We start from the raw sequence: 17,222 nt of genomic DNA on the forward strand, positions 1-17,222 counted from the left end.
GTGGTGTTGAACACAGAACTATGATGTAACGAGACAAGTCCATTGTCTAATGCATTTAAAAGGTCATTTGAAATTTTCACCAGTCCTGTCTCTGCGTTATAATGCAATCTAAATCCTGACTTGAAAATCCTCAAATAAACTATTGTTATTTAGAAAGTCACACAACTGATTGGCGACTGCTTTCCTCAAGGATCTTAGAAAGAAAGGGAAGGTTAGATATAGGTCTATAGTTGGCAAAAATCCCTGGATCAAGAGTGGGCTTTTTTAGAAGCGGTTTAATTACAGCTACTTTAAAGGATTGTGGTACATAGCCTGTTAAGACAGATTGATCATATCCAGTAAAGAAGTGCTAACTAAGGGTAAAACGTCTTTAAGCAGCCTAGTTGGAATGGGGTCTAAGAGACAGGTTGATGGCTTAGATGAATTAATCGTTGAAGTCAGCTGAAGAAGATCGACAGGAGCAAAGCAGCCAAAACACACATCAGGCTCTACAGCTGTTTCCAAGGTTCCTGTGTTTGAAGACAAGTCAGCACCGGATGAAGGCAGGACTTGATGATTTTTTTTCTCTAATAGTTCAAATTTTATCATCAAAGAAGCTCATGATGTTACTACTAAGGGCTATAGGAATATGTCGTATGTACGATCTTCGAACCCACAAATGCAGAACACACCAATAGTCTTTATAACCCAATTTGCACTTTATTTATATGTTAGCAGGAATAGTGGGAAGGGGTGTAGTAGTTCTGAGCGAAGCCTTCGGTGTCGAACTTGGTGACCCCGGGAGAGTAGCAGTGGTTCCGACTCGGAGCCTGGAGCAGCGGTCTAGCCGCCGCGTGGGTCTGGACAGGCAGGCTGGTCCATGAGGCAGTGTGAGGTGGTACCCCGTGGATCTGGCTGGCCGTGGTGTGGCGCTGATTGTGGTGTGTGGAGACTCACCGTCAGCGGCACCAAGATCACGGAGCAGGTAAGATATTGAGGGTCTGGCTCCGTGGTGGAGTGATGGTAGACAGGCAAAGTGGAACTGTTGAAGACAGGCGAAGTGAAGGTGGCTGGAGAGACAGGCTGACAGAAATCCAGGCAATTACAGGAGCTGTGATCACCAGCACAGGATAGCAGAGCAGAAAACAGGATCAAAACACAAGGCAACACACTTGCAAAAAAAGGTACTTAGCTGAGTAAGTTTGAGGAGCCTTGACGTAGTGGTCGTACAATGTACAGGGACGATCTGGCGTTGGTGAAGTGGGAGAGCCTGGCATATAAGCTGTGGAGACTGATGAGTTGATAGGAGACAGTTGTGCCGGTGATCAGCAGCAGCATGGAGCCAGACACACAAGAAACACAAGGGATAGGGAGGGTAGGTGGCTGACAACAACAATATATGGCTCAATAGAGCTGTGATTCTCTGTCACCTGGCTACAGTGCTGAAAAGAAACCTGGGATTGTTTTTATTTTCCTCTATTAATGATGAGTAGTAGGCTGCTCTGGCATTACGGAGGGCCTTCCTATATGTAGCTCTCAGTAGCAACGACTTCATGAGCTTCTCTAATGATAAAATTTTAACTATTAGAGAAAAAGTTCAATAAATTCATCACCTTTAACTGGTGCCGACTTGTCTTCAAACACAGGAACCTTGGAAACAGCTGTAGAACCTGATGTGTGTTTTGGCTGCTTTGCTCCTGTCAACCTTCTCAGTTATCTTTGATAATTAACTCCCACATAAAACAAACTTCAAAGACTGCCTTTTTTCACCTACGTAATATTGCAAAAATCAGGTACATCCTGTCTCAAAATGACGCAGAAAAATTAGTGCATGCATTTGTTACTTCTAGGCTGGACTACTGCAATTCCTTATTATCCAGCTGCCCGAATATCCCTTAAGACTCTCCAGTTGATCCAGAATACTGTGGCACGTGTACTGACAAAAACTAGGAAAAGAGATCATATCTCTCCAATATTAGCTTCTCTGCACTGGCTCCCTGTAAAATTTAAAATAGAATTTAAAATCCTTCTCCTCACCTACAAAGCTTTTAATGGTCTGGCACAATTGTATCTTAAAGATCTCATAACACCATATTATCCGACTAGAACACTGCGCTCCCAGGTTGCAGGGTTACTTGTGGTTCCTAGAGTCTCCTAAAGTAGAATGGGAGTCAGAGCCTTCAGTTATCAAGCTCCTCTTCTGTGGAATCAGGTCCCAGTTTGGGTTCGGGAGGCAGACACCATCTCCACATTTTAGAGTAGGCTAAAGACTTTCCTCTTTGATAAAGCTTATAATTAGGGCTGGCTTGGGTGAGCCCTGAACTATCCCTTAGTTATGCTGCTATAGGCCTAGACTGCCGGGAGACTTCCCATGATGCGCCTCTTTCCTCTCTCCTTCTCTCCCTCTCCATCTGTATGCATTTTTATCCCATTACTGCATGTTACTAATTCAACATCTTCTCTCTCCCATAGTTTTGTGCTTTCTTGTTTCTCTCCTCTCTCCTTCTGCCGCTTTCAGCGGGTATTTCTGCCTCTGGAGCTGCAGAGAGCCCCCATGTTCCTGGTCAACAACTGCTACTACCGTTGTTGTTATTGCCTCTGTTACTGATCCTGACATTATTCTTCCTATAGCTGTCATTCCTATTATTACTAATCTATTAATATTAACACTACAATTACTATTTTACTATTTAAAAAAATTAAAAATAAAATTCTATGTGGTCTTTGCGTTGTGCCTAACTAATCCTATCTCCCCCCCTCTCAAAACCTAATACGGCAGCGGCGGATGGCCGCCCACCATTGAGTCTGGTTCTATCCAAGGTTTCTGCCTCTTAAAAGGAAGTTTTTTCTTGCCACTGTTGCCAAATGCTTGCTCATGGTGGGATTTGTTGGGTCTCTGCATTTTTTCAAGATAACTTCTGTTATGAATTATCAATGAATAGAATTGAATTGAATGTTTTAAGACTATCTTGCCAGACTAAACGAGATTCTTCCATTTCCTTTCAGGTTTTCGTAATGTTTGCTTTAATTTGCGGGTTACACCATGGAGCTAACCTTCTTTGTTTATTATCTTCTTTTTTAGAGCAGCGATAGAATCGAATGTAGTTCGCAGTGAGCCTGCAGCACTATCAACTAAATGGTCAATTTGGGAGGGGGCTGCGATTTGCATAGGAGTCCTCTGTTATATTGAGACATAACATTAAATTAAATGCAGATGGGATCGCTTCCTTGAATCTAACCACAGAAATATCAGATAGACATCTTGAGTTGGTTTCTCAGCAGGTGTGTCGCTGAGTGGGGAGAACTCAACTCCAATGCTACAAATAAACAACATTTATTACATGTACCATTATCACTAAAGGAGGCAGAGGAATAGCTAAACATTTGACACACCGAACAAGAGAGAGCAGGAGAGTGAGAGGGAGAGAGAGAAGCCATTGCTAGCTGCTAAGCTAAAGAATGGTAGCTAGCAAAAATGAATAGCGTGTAAACTGTGGGATTAGCGAGAAACTCGTTAAAAGGAGAGCGCTATGAGTGCTTGAGCTGAACTAGTGTATGTTTATAGCAGATAGTTAATCACTATAATGAAGAATCGAACAAAATTAACTGTGATGAGCTAGAGCAGCAGAAATACACTATTAGTAAAACACTGATGACCGGAAATGACACAATACGCTTACTGCAGCATGTCAGCACAGTGTTTCGGTGTTTCTGTCAGAAGAGCCAGAAGTACTGGTGGTATGATGTTTTCATGTCAATATGCCATGACTTTCTTACACCAGATGTAATACTGTTTTCTTCCCAAACAACTCCAGTTTATACTCACATGGTGACTCATGAACAGAGATGTTAATCTGTTCCAATGAATCCCTTAGGCCTTTGGCTATGAAGGGATACGTTTTTTTTTAACCTCATAGCATTCTTCGTTGTGCCCTTGCAGTGTGCCACTTCTAGGGTGATTTGCGACTAGTGATGGGCAAAGCAGTTCTTTTCAGTGTACCAAATCATTAGAATAAGTTCATTAAAAAAAATTGTTTGGCCTAACTAGTGAACTGAGCCGGTTGTTCATGAAGGATAAGCCAGTGGGCTGAGAATTTGGTTGGATAAAGATACCGTTTGCCATATTATGTACAGCACATATATTTTCGCGACACCTAATAATTAAATACAATATTTGGTACTACTTCCTACTTCAAGACTTCAAGACATGAGAGGGAGGGAGAGAGGCGCGCTTGAGAGAGAATCAGCGACTGTCTATCACTCAGGACTCACGTTCACTGTGTACATGTACTGTTTCCTCGCAGTGAAAGGATCTGGGATAGTCTCAGGCTCAGCCACACGTTTTTTCATATTGCAGGTTGCACCACTCAGCGTAAACTACGAAAGGTGGTAAAATTCAGGGATTGTCCAACGTAATCTAGCTCATTTTAAATGTATTCTAATGATTACAGATACAGCAATTTTGTTTGTGCACTCTATGATACTATCCCATCTCTCATATTGTGTCACAACTTGGTCTCATGCAAGCAACACAACAATGCAACCACTCCATAATCTCTATAAAGGAAGAAAGGAAAAATCATCTTTAAAATAGAACCATCAGAAAGGAAAGGAAATGCCAGCCAGAATATAAGTTTAATTTTCAGTTTACAGCAGAGCTATTACATCGTAATACATGTTGGAAATGCCTATTATGGTAGTAATTTAAGTTAATATAATATTAAATGATTGATTGGTAATAATGTTTAGCAGCATATATAGTTTAGAGAATTGTTTATTTTTTTTAAGATTTTGATTAAGTATAGGCCTAATTAAATGAATATACTATAAAATATATTTCAAGGGAATAGGTACAGTAAATAAGAAAATGTTTAATTTAAAGAGTGGATGGCTTTGTTTGAAAATAATGGCATTTCTGTACATTTTTCCTTTGTTTTCTTAAAAGGTTATCAACCTGACTTAACTCTACTAAGTGTTCATATTACTGTTACTGTTACTGTTAGTTCATATTGGACTGTAACAAACCTGTCATGCACTTTGTATAATATCGACCTTGTTGTGTCCTATTGACAATAAGAAACCAACAAGATAACTTTTTTTTTTTTTTACATCTATGATAGTTATTAATCGGGATATGAAAATGCATCTGCTGGTATCCTGATTATTAATTTTCGTGTAAACTCGAAGCCTCTGTTGTACACATTACATTTCCTATAGATTGTTTTGTGAACTCTGTTACTATTATTGTCATATTATTCCTATGTGTCACAGACACGCCAGGCTCCACCACATCACAGCCACACCGCCCCTCCTCACCTGAGTAATAATTCCCAGCACCTGTCACCCGTCGCACACCTGCACATAATCAGCCACTCTACTCCCTATATAACCCAGCTCCTCACCTCAGTCAGTGTCCGGTCTCGTTCATACGAAGGACAGAGCATCGCAGTCTACCTTCGAATGCTACACGGACTCACCCACTACGCTACGTTGAGAAAACTACCACTTGGAACCCCGAACCCCGGCTCCCGTCTGTCTCCAGTTTCCTGAGTGTGTCGCTCCAGCTCCCGGCTCCCGTCTGTCTCCAGTCTCCTGAGTGTGTCGCTCTAACCTCCATATTACCTCTGTGTTGTAATAAACTCTCTCAGTCTCCTTACCATTGTCTCCGGTTGTTCTGTCCGTAACAGAAGACCGGACCAACACAACAGGATTGCAGCATGAGTGCCTCGGATCCAGTTCAGGAGTTGTTGGAGATCCTGCGCCGGGGCCTCATTGCTTCACCACCATCTACCTCCACCTCAGCTGCTTCCGCTTCCGTTCCGGTCACTCCAGCAGTTCCGCCATGTACCAGTCCCATGGCCAAACCAGCGCCCTTCTCTGGCTCGGCGGAGGACTGCAATGGATTCATTCTACAATGTTCCCTGGTCCTGGAGATGCAATCTTCCTTGTACCCCACTGAACGCTCCAAAGTAGCTTTTGTTATCTCCCAGCTACAGGGGAGAGCGTTACAGTGGGCCGAGTCCATCTGGGCTCAAAACGGATCTGTAACTCAATCCCTGACGAGTTTCCTGGAGCACTTCGGCGAGGTGTTCGGAAGACCAGCTGGAGACTCCTCGGCCGGAGAAAAATTATATCAACTTAAGCAAGGTCAGCGGTCGATCCAGGACTACGCCCTAGAATTCCGAACCCTCGCGGCAGCCAGTGGATGGAACGAGCAGTCCCTTATCACCACCTTCCGTCAGGGATTGGAACCCCGGGTAAGATTGCTTCTCGCTGCATACGAGGATACCATCGGCCTCGAACGGTTTATACAGTTAGCCATTCGGGTGGCCACTCGTATGCAGACGAGGACCAGCCACCACTCACGCGCAACCTCCGTCAGCCAGAAAGACACCGCTCTCCAGAACCAGAACTCGAACCCATGCAGCTAGACTCCTACCGACTAACCCCGACGGAGCGGCAGAGACGGCTGACCTGAGGACTGTGCTTGTACTGTGGAGCTTCTGGACATAATAGGGCCACCTGTCCAGTGAGACCACCACGTCCAATGGTGAGTGTAATACTTCCTAGTCTCCCATGTAGTAAACCCCTGTCTACCGAAATAACTCTGGTGACCCCTAACCTATCCATTCCAGTACAAGCCCTCATCGACTCCGGGTCAGCCGGCAATTTCATCTCCGGCTCCCTCTGCCGCCAACTCTGCATCAAGACTTCCGTCACACCAACCAGTTACCAGGTCCGAGCCATAACCGGGAAATCAATCAGCCGCCGCGGCATTCAGAGGGCTACCTGTCCTGTCACCATCCGGGTGGGTCTACTGCATGAGGAACAACAGCACTTAATGGTTCTGGAGGGCTCAACTGCAGAGGTAATCTTAGGGCAACCTTGGTTGGAACAACATGACCCCATCATTTCCTGGGCTACAGGTGAAGTGCTGAAATGGGGTAAGTCCTGTTTCCCTGGCTGTTTCCCTCGTCGACCCATACCATCATCATCCCGCCTTCGGAGGCTCCACGTGTGCACAACCTCCATCGAAAGTCCCAGAGAGAAGCAGTCAGTGGAAATCCCGCCTTGCTACGCCGCAGATGTTTTCTGCCCTAAGAGAGCCTCTCAGTTACCCCCGCATCGGCCATGGGACTGCGCTATAGACCTCATCCCGGGTGAACCAGTGCCCCATGGAAGAATCTATCCATTATCCATTCCAGAACAGAAAGCCATGGGGGAGTACATTGAGGAGGCCCTTGCCCAGGGCTACATCAGACCATCTACTTCTCCAGCAGCCTCAAGCTTCTTCTTCGTGGCCAAGAAGGACGGAGGCTTGCGGCCCTGTGTGGATTACAGAGCACTCAACAGGATTACCGTCAAATTCCAGTATCCACTTCCCCTCGTCCCTGCTGCGCTGGAACAACTTCGCGGTGCCACTATCTACACCAAGTTGGACCTCCGCAGCGCATACAATCTGATCCGGATACGTGAGGGGGACGAATGGAAGACGGCCTTCCTAACACCTACCGGCCATTGTGGGCCTCGATCTGAAACTATGTCCTCCGGTAATCCATAGTACCGAAAGACATGGTTAAAGAGACATTCTGCAGTTTCCATGGCCGTGGGTAGTCCTCGGAGTGGGATGAGGCGGCAAGACTTCGAGAACCGGTCCACGACCACAAGGATACAGGTGTTGTTGTCTGATGGAGGGAGATCTGTGATGAAGTCCACTCCTAGGTGTGACCAGGGTCTATTGGGCGTCGGCAGGGGACATAGTTTGCCTGCGGGAAGATTACGAATACCTAGTGATGCCCTACGGTCTGGCCAACGCCCCCTCCGTCTTCCAGGACTTCATTCACGAGGTGCTCCGGGAGTTCCTTCATAAATTCGTGATAGTATACATTGATGACATCCTGATTTACTCCCGGAACCTGGAGGACCATCGCCTACATGTTGCGGAGGTCCTAGAACGCCTGAGAAGCCATCACCTCTTCCTCAAAGCCGAGAAATGCGAATTCCATCAATCCTCTGTGCAGTTCGTTGGTTATGTCATCAGTGGTAGTGGCATCCAGATGGACGAGGGGAAAGTGGAGGCCATCCGGAATTGGCCCACTCCAACCACAATAAAGGAGCTGCAACGATTTCTGGGGTTTGCGAACTTTTACCGCCGCTTCATACGCAACTACAGCAGGATAGTCCATCCCTTAACCAGCCTCCTTCACAATAAGCCCAAGTCTCTGTCCTGGCCACCAGCTGCTCAAGAAGCATTCGACCTCCTCAAGAGTGCCTTCACCAGTGCACCGCTCCTAACCCATCCTGATCCCGAGAGACCGTTTACAGTCGAGGTGGACGCCTCTACTACTGGGGTAGGAGCGGTGCTATCACAACCTCATGGAAACCCAGCCAAACTCCACCCATGTGCTTTCTTCTCCAGGAAACTCAGCCCGGTGGAGATGAACTACGACATCTGTGACCGAGAACTGCTGGCAGTGAAGTTAGCATTAGAGGAATGGAGGCATTGGCTGGAGGGCGCCCAGCACCCCTTTACCGTGTTAACAGACCATAAGAATCTAGAGTATCTCAAACGAGCCAAACGTCTCAACCCGCGCCAGGCACGCTGGGCCCTGTTTTTCACCAGATTTCACTTCAACATCTCATACCGTCCCGGTTCCAAGAACATAAAAGCAGACGCATTATCCTGGCTACACGCTCCCGAAATCACCACGGAGGAGCCAGAACCCATTTTACCACAGCACGTGTTCGTTAACCCTATCCAATGGTCAGATAACTCAGTTCCCTCCTCCAATGTCTCTACCAATGCTCCGCCGGGCTGTCCCCCCGGTCTACAATATGTTCCAAGAACCCAGCGTAATCAACTCATTCACACTTCTCACACCTCTTTGGGCACTGGTCACCCAGGGGCCAATGGAACCCTCTTGCTGCTACGAGAACGCTTCTGGTGGCCAAGTATGGCAAGGGATGTGAGAAGGTACGTACAGGGTTGTACAGAATGTGCCATGTCTAAATCTCCACGTCATCTTCCCGCAGGCAAACTATGTCCCCTGCCGACGCCCAATAGACCCTGGTCACACCTAGGAGTGGACTTCATCACAGATCTCCCTCCATCAGACAACAACACCTGTATCCTTGTGGTCGTGGACCGGTTCTCGAAGTCTTGCCGCCTCATCCCACTCCGAGGACTACCCACGGCCATGGAAACTGCAGAATGTCTCTTTAACCATGTCTTTCGGTACTATGGATTACCGGAGGACATAGTTTCAGATCGAGGCCCACAATTCATCTCCCGGTTCTGGAAAGCCTTCTTTTCACTCCTGGGTGTGACCGTCAGCCTCTCCTCTGGCTACCATCCCCAAAGCAACGGTCAGACGGAGAGGAAGATTCAGGACATTGGGCGTTTTTTACGTACCTTCTGCCATGGCCATCAGGACTCTTGGAACCGGTTCCTGGGCTGGGCCGAGTACGCCCAGAACTCGCTACGTCAACCATCCACTGGACTTACTCCCTTCCAGTGCATGCTCGGTTACCAGCCCCCTCTTTTCCCATGGTCCGGGGAGCCCTCGGAGGTTCCTGCCATGGACTACTGGTTCTGAGAGAGCGAGAGGGTCTGGGACGCAGCTCATCGTCAACTCAGGAGAGCACTCTGCAGGCGCAGGCTGACGGCCGATCGTAGGAGATCCACCACTCCTAGGTACCTGCCCGGCCAGAAGGTCTGGTTATCCACCCGTGACATCAGGATGCGCCTGCCCTGCAGAAAGCTAAGTCCCAGATTCATTGGTCCCTTTACCATAATCGAGCAAATTAACCCTGTCACTTACAAGCTCCAGTTACCGACACAGTACAAAATTCACCCTACTTTTCATGTCTCACTGCTCAAACCGTTTTATCCTTCTGTTCCTGTCTCCACAGAGCCTGGCGACACGGCAGATACCCCCTTACCGCTAATCTTAGAGGATGGAACCGCCTACCAGGTCCGTGAGATCTTGGACTCCCGACGCCGTGGTGGCCTCCTGGAATACCTGGTGGATTGGGAGGGGTACGGTCCGGAGGAGAGGTCATGGGTTCCCCGACATGACATTCTCGATCCCTCTCTTCTGACAGATTTCCACTCTAACCATCCACATCGACCTGCCCCCCGAGGAAGAGGACGGCCGCCGCGACGTCGGGGGCCCCGGTCCTCAGGAGCGGACCGTGAGGGGGGGGGGTACTGTCACAGACACGCCAGGCTCCACCACATCACAGCCACACCGCACCTCCTCACCTGAGTATTAATTCCCAGCACCTGTCACCCATCGCACACCTGCACATAATCAGCCACTCTACTCCCTATATAACCCAGCTCCTCACCTCAGTCAGTGTCCGGTCTCGTTCATACGAAGGACAGAGCATCGCAGTCTACCTTCGAATGCTACACGGACTCACCCACTACGCTACGTTGAGAAAACTACCACTTGGAACCCCGACCCCCGGCTCCCGTCTGTCTCCAGTCGCCTGAGTGTGTCGCTCTAACCTCCGGCTCCTGTGTGTCTCCAGGCTCCTGTGTGTCTCCAGTCTCCTGAGTGTGTCGCCCCAGTGCCCACACTCTTCCACCAGCAGTGAGATAAAGGACAGTATCAATACCATTCCATATTACCTCTGTGTTGTAATAAACTCTCTCAGTCTCCTTACCATTGTCTCCGGTTGTTCTGTCCGTAACACTATGACTGTCATTCCTTTTATTATTAATTTATTAATATTACCACTACCATTACATTATTAAAATTCTACATTCTACAAGGTGGAGTCCTCCTTGCAGCAAAGGACCAAGCTTACACCTGAAAACATATGTAAACTATTAGACATCTGTCTCAACACAACCTACTTCCAATTCCGGGGACACTTCTACAGACAGATTCACGGCTGTGCTATGGGCTCTCCGGTCTCTCCCATTGTGGCCAACCTGTACATGGAACAGTTTGAGAAGAAGGCATTATCCTCGTTCCCGGGCACACCACCAAGTCATTGGTACCGTTACGTGGATGACACCTTTGTGAAAATCAAGAAACAAGACTTGGAAGCGTTCTCAGAGCATATTAATACGGTGGACCCCAACATCAAGTTCACGCGTGAGGATGCAAAAGAGAACCGCTTGGCCTTTCTTGATTGTTCTACTCTCAGAGGAGAGGACGGAAAGCTCCAGATAGAAGTGTACAGGAAACCAACACATACGGATCAATACCTGCTCTTTGACTCACACCATCCACTACAGCACAAGCTGGGTGTAATCCGGACATTACAACACAGAGCCAAAGAAGTGCCCACCGGCTCAGAGGGTAGGAAGAAAGAGGAAAGGCATGTCCAGAATGCACTCTCAGCCTGTGGTTATCCTACTTGGGCTATCAACAAAGTTAAAAGAGCCAAAAAACAGGACAAAAGTGTAACTGAACCAAGAAGGAACGGTGTCTCCATTCCTTATGTATCTGGACTGTCTGAAAAACTACAAAGGATCTTTAGACAGCACGATGTTCCTGTCTTCTTTAAACCAGGCAACACTTTAAGACAGAAACTCGTTCACCCTAAGGACAAGTTACCCACACAAAAACAGAGCAATGTTGTCTACTCCATTCAGTGCAGTGAGAAAAACTGCAAAGAACGGTACATAGGCGAAACCAAACAGCCACTTCACAAAAGACTTTATCAGCACAGACGACACGCTAACTCAGGATTATAGAGCGTGTGCATTTGCATTTAAAAGCTACAAACCACACATTTGAAGACAGCGAGGTGAAGATTCTTAGTAGAGAGAAGAGTTGGTTTGAGCAGGGCGTCAAGGAAGCCATTTTTGTGAAGAAAGAGAACCCTCTTTGAACAGAAATGGTGGTCTGAGATTTAATCTGCCCAAAGTCTATCAGAGTGTATTATCACCTTGGTCATGCCTATCACATGCTAATCAGGCACTTAACAGTGATGAAGTAGATGCAGCCAGAGAACAATAGGCCTGATTACTGATTACTGGGCCTTCTTGAAACTATTAGGTCAGTTTCAGGTGAAACTAGCTATTAACAGATACTCAGGCAGATTCCCTCCTGAGGGCAGGGCTTATGTAACACAGAGTAGCTTAAATTTCCAGTTCCCGTCCAATTTTTTCACAATTGAGAATGACTTCCGGATGGGAGCCGAAACGTCTTGATTCTGAAAACAGTGTCCAGATGACTACGACTGAAACCTTTTCTACGATAGAACACTCCTGGACGAATGAGGGACTACACCGTCTGTGGATCAGTTAGTTAACCCTCTCCTTGTGCCTCTACTGACTGTGATGCTGATTGTGAAAAGTTTCTTTTGCACTTTGCTGGAAAAGTGGAGTTAATAAGAGCCCCAATCTTGCCTTTTTAGATGTGGATCACCCGCTCAGGGATTCTTTGAGCAATTTTTCTGCTGTTAATCTGCCTGAACTCGCAGACATGTCTCTTATGAGAGTATCCTCCAGCCCTCTGGACAAAATCCCAACTAGGTTTTTATTGGAAGTTATGGATTGTATTGTGCCCCATTTGCTAACTATTTTGATCAGCTCACTGTCTACTGGCTGCATCCCAGATTACATTAAAACTGCATGGAGCCAGCCAGTCCTAAAAAAAACCTGGGCTTGATCCTACCCTCCTGGACAACTATCGTCCAATCTCGAAACTGCCTTTTATTTCCAAGGTTCCTCTAAAAAAAAAAATTCTAAGCAGCTTCTTGCTGCTGTGGAAAACAATAGTACCTTTGAAAAGTTGCAATCTGGCTTTCGTTAGCACCACAGCACTGAGACAGCCTTTCTCAAAGTCACTAATGACCTGAATGCAGACACAGGCATGTGCTCAATTCTTGTGCTGCTGGACTTAAGTGCTGCTTTTGACACTATTGATCATGGCATTCTTCTAGATAGACTGAGGCACTGGGTGGGCATATCTAGCACTGCACTAGACTTGTTCTCAACTTATTTGTCCAATAGGAAATTCTGTGTCGCCATTCATGTCATCCTTTTCCCAAATCAACTATGGTGTGCCTCAAGGTCCAATCCTGGGACCAATACTGTTCTCCTTATATATGCTCCCCTTTGATGATGTCATCCGCAGACATGGTATTTATTTTCATTGTTATGCAGATGACACACAGTTGGACCTTAGTACACTGAGTTCTCTGCAGGACTGCCTGTCTGACATAAAAAAATGGATGTCAATAAATTTTCTACCGCTCAACTCAACAAATACTGCCATCTACTGGCTACCTGTCACAACATATCAAGCCTGTTGCAAGAAATCTCTTGGTGGCCTTTTTGATAGCAATTTATGTTTTGAGCAACATATCACGAAGCTTGTCCAATCATGTTTTTATCACCTCAGATAAATTGCAAAAATACGATCTATTTTAAATTTTAGTGATGCAGAAACTGTTGTGCATGCTTTTATCTCCTCATGCCTTAAGTATTGTAACAGTCTGTTCACTTAATCAAAAAACTTTGACACGACTGCAGACTGTACAGAACAGTCATAGATTGATTTTAAGATCTTATTGATTATTTTTAAGGCTCTTCATGGCCTGGCTCCAGATTATATTTTAGACCTTTTAATCCCTTATGAACCTTAACGTAGTTTGAGATCTTCGGGCAGGGGCAGGTGTTCCTGAGTCCAGGATGAAAACTAAGGGGGACAGAGCTTTTGCCATCAGGGCCACAAGGCTCTGGAACAACTTGCCCAAAGAAATTAGGTTGTCTGAGTCAGTGTCTTCTTTTAAGTCTCTTCTCAAAACACATTTTTATCAGAAAGCATATCCTGATTTTACCTGACCTGTATTTTATTGGTTTTTTTTGTTGTTGTTGATTTTTTTTAATGTATTTTATCATTCACTCTGATATTTTATTTCTCTCTGTGAATCACTTTGTACTTTGTTTTGGTAAGTGCTCTATAATTAAAGTTTTATTATTATATTTATTATAATTGCCGCTTGCGACTATATTTTGATATGTATTTCAGTTAATAAATATACAGTGTATTTTGAAATATGAGCTCGTTAAATTATTGCTGGTGTGTAATAATAACCTTTACATTAATATGGAGGAATTTATAGTTTGGTAAGATGTTGGAATGTCCTATGTTTTGAGTAGTTCTTGAACCTCTCAGGTCCTTTCTTTGGTTGTGTATTGGATAGCCAGGTGTCAATTTGTTATTAGCCAATCAGTGCCATTCAGGGATGTGTATCGGTAACCTACTGGGTTCTTAGAGGGAGTAGGACTAAAGAGAGCGGAAAAAAACCCAACAGGCTGAGAGTGAGAGGAAAGGTGAAGAACACAGATATGTTAAGTGCTGGTTATTAGTTCTGTACTATCTGTTAAACTACTGTGTTCGTCAAAATTAAGAAACAGTGTCTTGTATCAGTGTGTAAGTTACCCTGTTAAAACGGAAAAAGAGCCATGTTTTGGAGCTGTTTCAGCCAGTAATTCTACTAAATTGCCGCAGACGTGTGGTCTGTTGTTAGAGTGCTATCACCCTTGCTAGCTAAGAGGAGTAGACAAGTGGGTGTGGGAATAACAGTTTTGCAATGAGTTTCTGAGTGAGTATGGACAATAAGTATGCTGTAATGATGTGGACATTTGTAGTTAAAACATTCAGAAATTCATTAGTGTTATTAACACAACAGAGCCTCAGGATTCTTCGAAGCACAGCTCACTGCTGGACAGATGGTTTGAAAAGACTATTACTACAGTTTTCTGAGTTTTCCAAGGAACCGTGGGTAACGTTACAGACACTATTGTTTGAGGATTTCAAATGAGCTCCAACAGCGCAGCAACGTACGTGGTACCAAAAACTGAATAACAAAACCCCAGGTATTATTTTGTTTATTATTTATTTTGGGTCACCAGGGCATTTCAGAGGTCTATGTAATAAACATTTTTTCCTATTATAGCATTCAATCCTTGTGGTTTGATATTTATTCATGTTTCATAGTAATGTGTTTAATGTGGTAAAAATAAGGGCTATAATGTTAGTTTCTAAGGATGATGCATGGGAGTTTCAGCTCACATTAACAGTATCATTATAGCTATAAAATAAGCTAGCTTGGCATCTCTAAACCCTTGTTCGTCATGTGCCTCAAATTCATTAGTTATAGTAGACACATCCTAATTTTGTAAGACAAGAAGAGGAGAGGATCCTTGAAAGACCAAGGATAAAGAATGTTGCGTCTTCAGCTATTGGTAGGTGTGCAGAGTGTGCTACAGCCTCCGTTGTACCAGTACTGCCAGGGCCTGCACCAGTACCTGTCCTAGCAGAGGATGATCCTGCAATAGAAACTCCCAGGAAAGAATTTCAAGGTCTTGAGAATGATGTTGCATGCCTGTTTTCTGCCTCTGTAGCTGCATCATAAAGTGCGCCACAGCATGTAGCCCAGAAACACAACCAGAAAGCTAATGGAAACTCATATGCACATGGAAAGGAGAGAGCTCCTAAACCCCAGTATCGTGCTGATCGTCTTTTGCTACAGGTGTGGGGAAGATGGTCATTTCCAGCAGGAGTGTCACAACCTAGAAAATCTCCAGAAAATATAACAGCTGACGGGAATCTTCCCAGGGGCTCAGTAGAGGAACGGCCTGATGCTTTGGAGAAGATCCACAAAGTTCGACACTCTACCAGAAAGGAAGGCTAACCTGCCAGAGGGTTTAGTTGGACCTAGCTCTATTGTACAAATTGAGGGCATTTACGCCAAAGCTTTACTCGATAGCAGGGCCCCAGTTACCCTACTGTATCGCTCCTTTTATGACAAGTATCTGAAGCACCTGTCTTTGACCCCTATTGAGTGCCTGGAGATTTGGGGCCTCAGTGGAAAGGAGTATCCATATGATGGCTATATGTGCTTGAAGCTTGAGTTTACTGGCGATGTAATTGGAATAGCTGAGACCATTGAAACACTTGTGCTTGTGTATCGAGATCCAGTCATGAAGAGGGAGGTTTCCATTGTGGTTGGCAATTCCATTCCTGCAAAACACATGGTGGAGACAATTTCCTCAACACCCTCTCTGTTCACCCAGTAATATAAGAAGCTTATGAGAAGTTTCAGGAAACTCCTGACAACACGGCTGAGACAAAAAGAGGAACAGTCTGGTTCATACGATACAAGCCGTTCACTCTGCCACCTGGTTAAGTTGCAACAGTTGTTGCCATTCCAAAGTTTCCTGGAAGCCTCTCTAGCCAGGCTGTTCCTATAGACCGTCCAGAGGAAGACTGTTTTCCTGAAGAGCTCCTGGTGATGTCTGTGGTTGAAAAGTCAACTGCTGTCCACTGTTGTTGCATCACAGTCACTCTGAGAAATGTGTCATGTCCAGTCATAATGTGACATTGAAACATGGAACTCCAATTGCTAACTTGTTGTTGTAGATGCTGATAAATACAGTCCCTGAAAATGAGGGGCCTAAGCCACCAACATCTCAACTCCTCTTTCAACTTTGGTGACTCTCCTGTGTCTCTTATGTGGAAGGAGACTGTGTCAAAAGATGGAGAGAAAAGAGGCTTTCTCCTGCAGTGAGTTTGGATGTGGGTTGTGCAAAGAGCACACAACACAGCATTTGCATGACAAATAAAAAAACAGTCAGAGAACGTTCCATACGCTTACCTCTAAGTGATTTGGAAGATGTGAGCAAACATCTTAATGATCTCAAAGAGGCTGGAATCATTTCAGACTCCAGAAGCCCCTGTGCTTCCCCAATAGTTGTGGTTCGCAAGAAAAATGGAACCATATGCATGTGTGTGGACTATAGGACGTTAAACAGGAGAACGATTCCTGACCAGTACACAGTTCCTAGTGTGGAAGATGTTCTCTCCTGCCTGAGTGGTAGCCAATGGTTCAGCGTGCTCAGAAGTGGCTATTATTAGATCCCTTTAAGTGCTGCAGGCAAAGAAAAGATAGTATTCACTTGCCCAGCTGGGTTTAATCAGTTTGAGCGGATGCCGCAAGGGATTTGTGGAGCCCCGGCCACATTTCAACAAGTCATGGAGAGGACTGTTGGTGACATAAACCAACTGGAAGTTATGGTGTACCTTGACGATGTAATTGTTTTTGGAAGAATATTGGAGGAACGTGAGCAGTGCCTTCTTAAAGGGCTGAACAGATTAAAGGAGGATAGACTAAAGTTATCCTTGGATAAATGTCAGTGTCTGTGCTGGCAGCTGGGGAGTCGCTATGGTGATGTCAGGAGAGGATGGTGTTGCAGCCACAGGGGTGAAGAT

The 17,222-nt window shown here is 45.4% G+C and overlaps 1 protein-coding gene across 7 annotated transcripts in view; it reads right to left on the minus strand.

Moving 5' to 3' along the window:
* Positions 1–17,222, minus strand: part of LOC122878824 (Na(+)/H(+) exchange regulatory cofactor NHE-RF3-like) — a 59,826-nt gene that overhangs the window by 10,330 nt on the left and 32,274 nt on the right. The window contains exons 9-10 of one of the 7 annotated variants that reach the window (XM_044202244.1): positions 1,210–1,270; positions 677–1,090 (exon numbers count right to left, since the gene is read on the minus strand). The exons of 4 other annotated variants lie outside the window; for them this stretch is intronic. In XM_044202244.1, the coding sequence (XP_044058179.1) occupies positions 823–1,090; positions 1,210–1,270 (329 nt within the window). In that variant the 3' untranslated portion in view covers positions 677–822. Of the gene's footprint in view, positions 1–676; positions 1,091–1,209; positions 1,271–17,222 lie in introns of those variants that run through there. 2 more of the 7 variants (XM_044202245.1, XM_044202246.1) reach the window with 2 other exon arrangements.

Source organism: Siniperca chuatsi, linkage group LG7 (genome assembly GCF_020085105.1).
Source record: "Siniperca chuatsi isolate FFG_IHB_CAS linkage group LG7, ASM2008510v1, whole genome shotgun sequence".
Taxonomy (NCBI): domain Eukaryota; kingdom Metazoa; phylum Chordata; class Actinopteri; order Centrarchiformes; family Sinipercidae; genus Siniperca; species Siniperca chuatsi.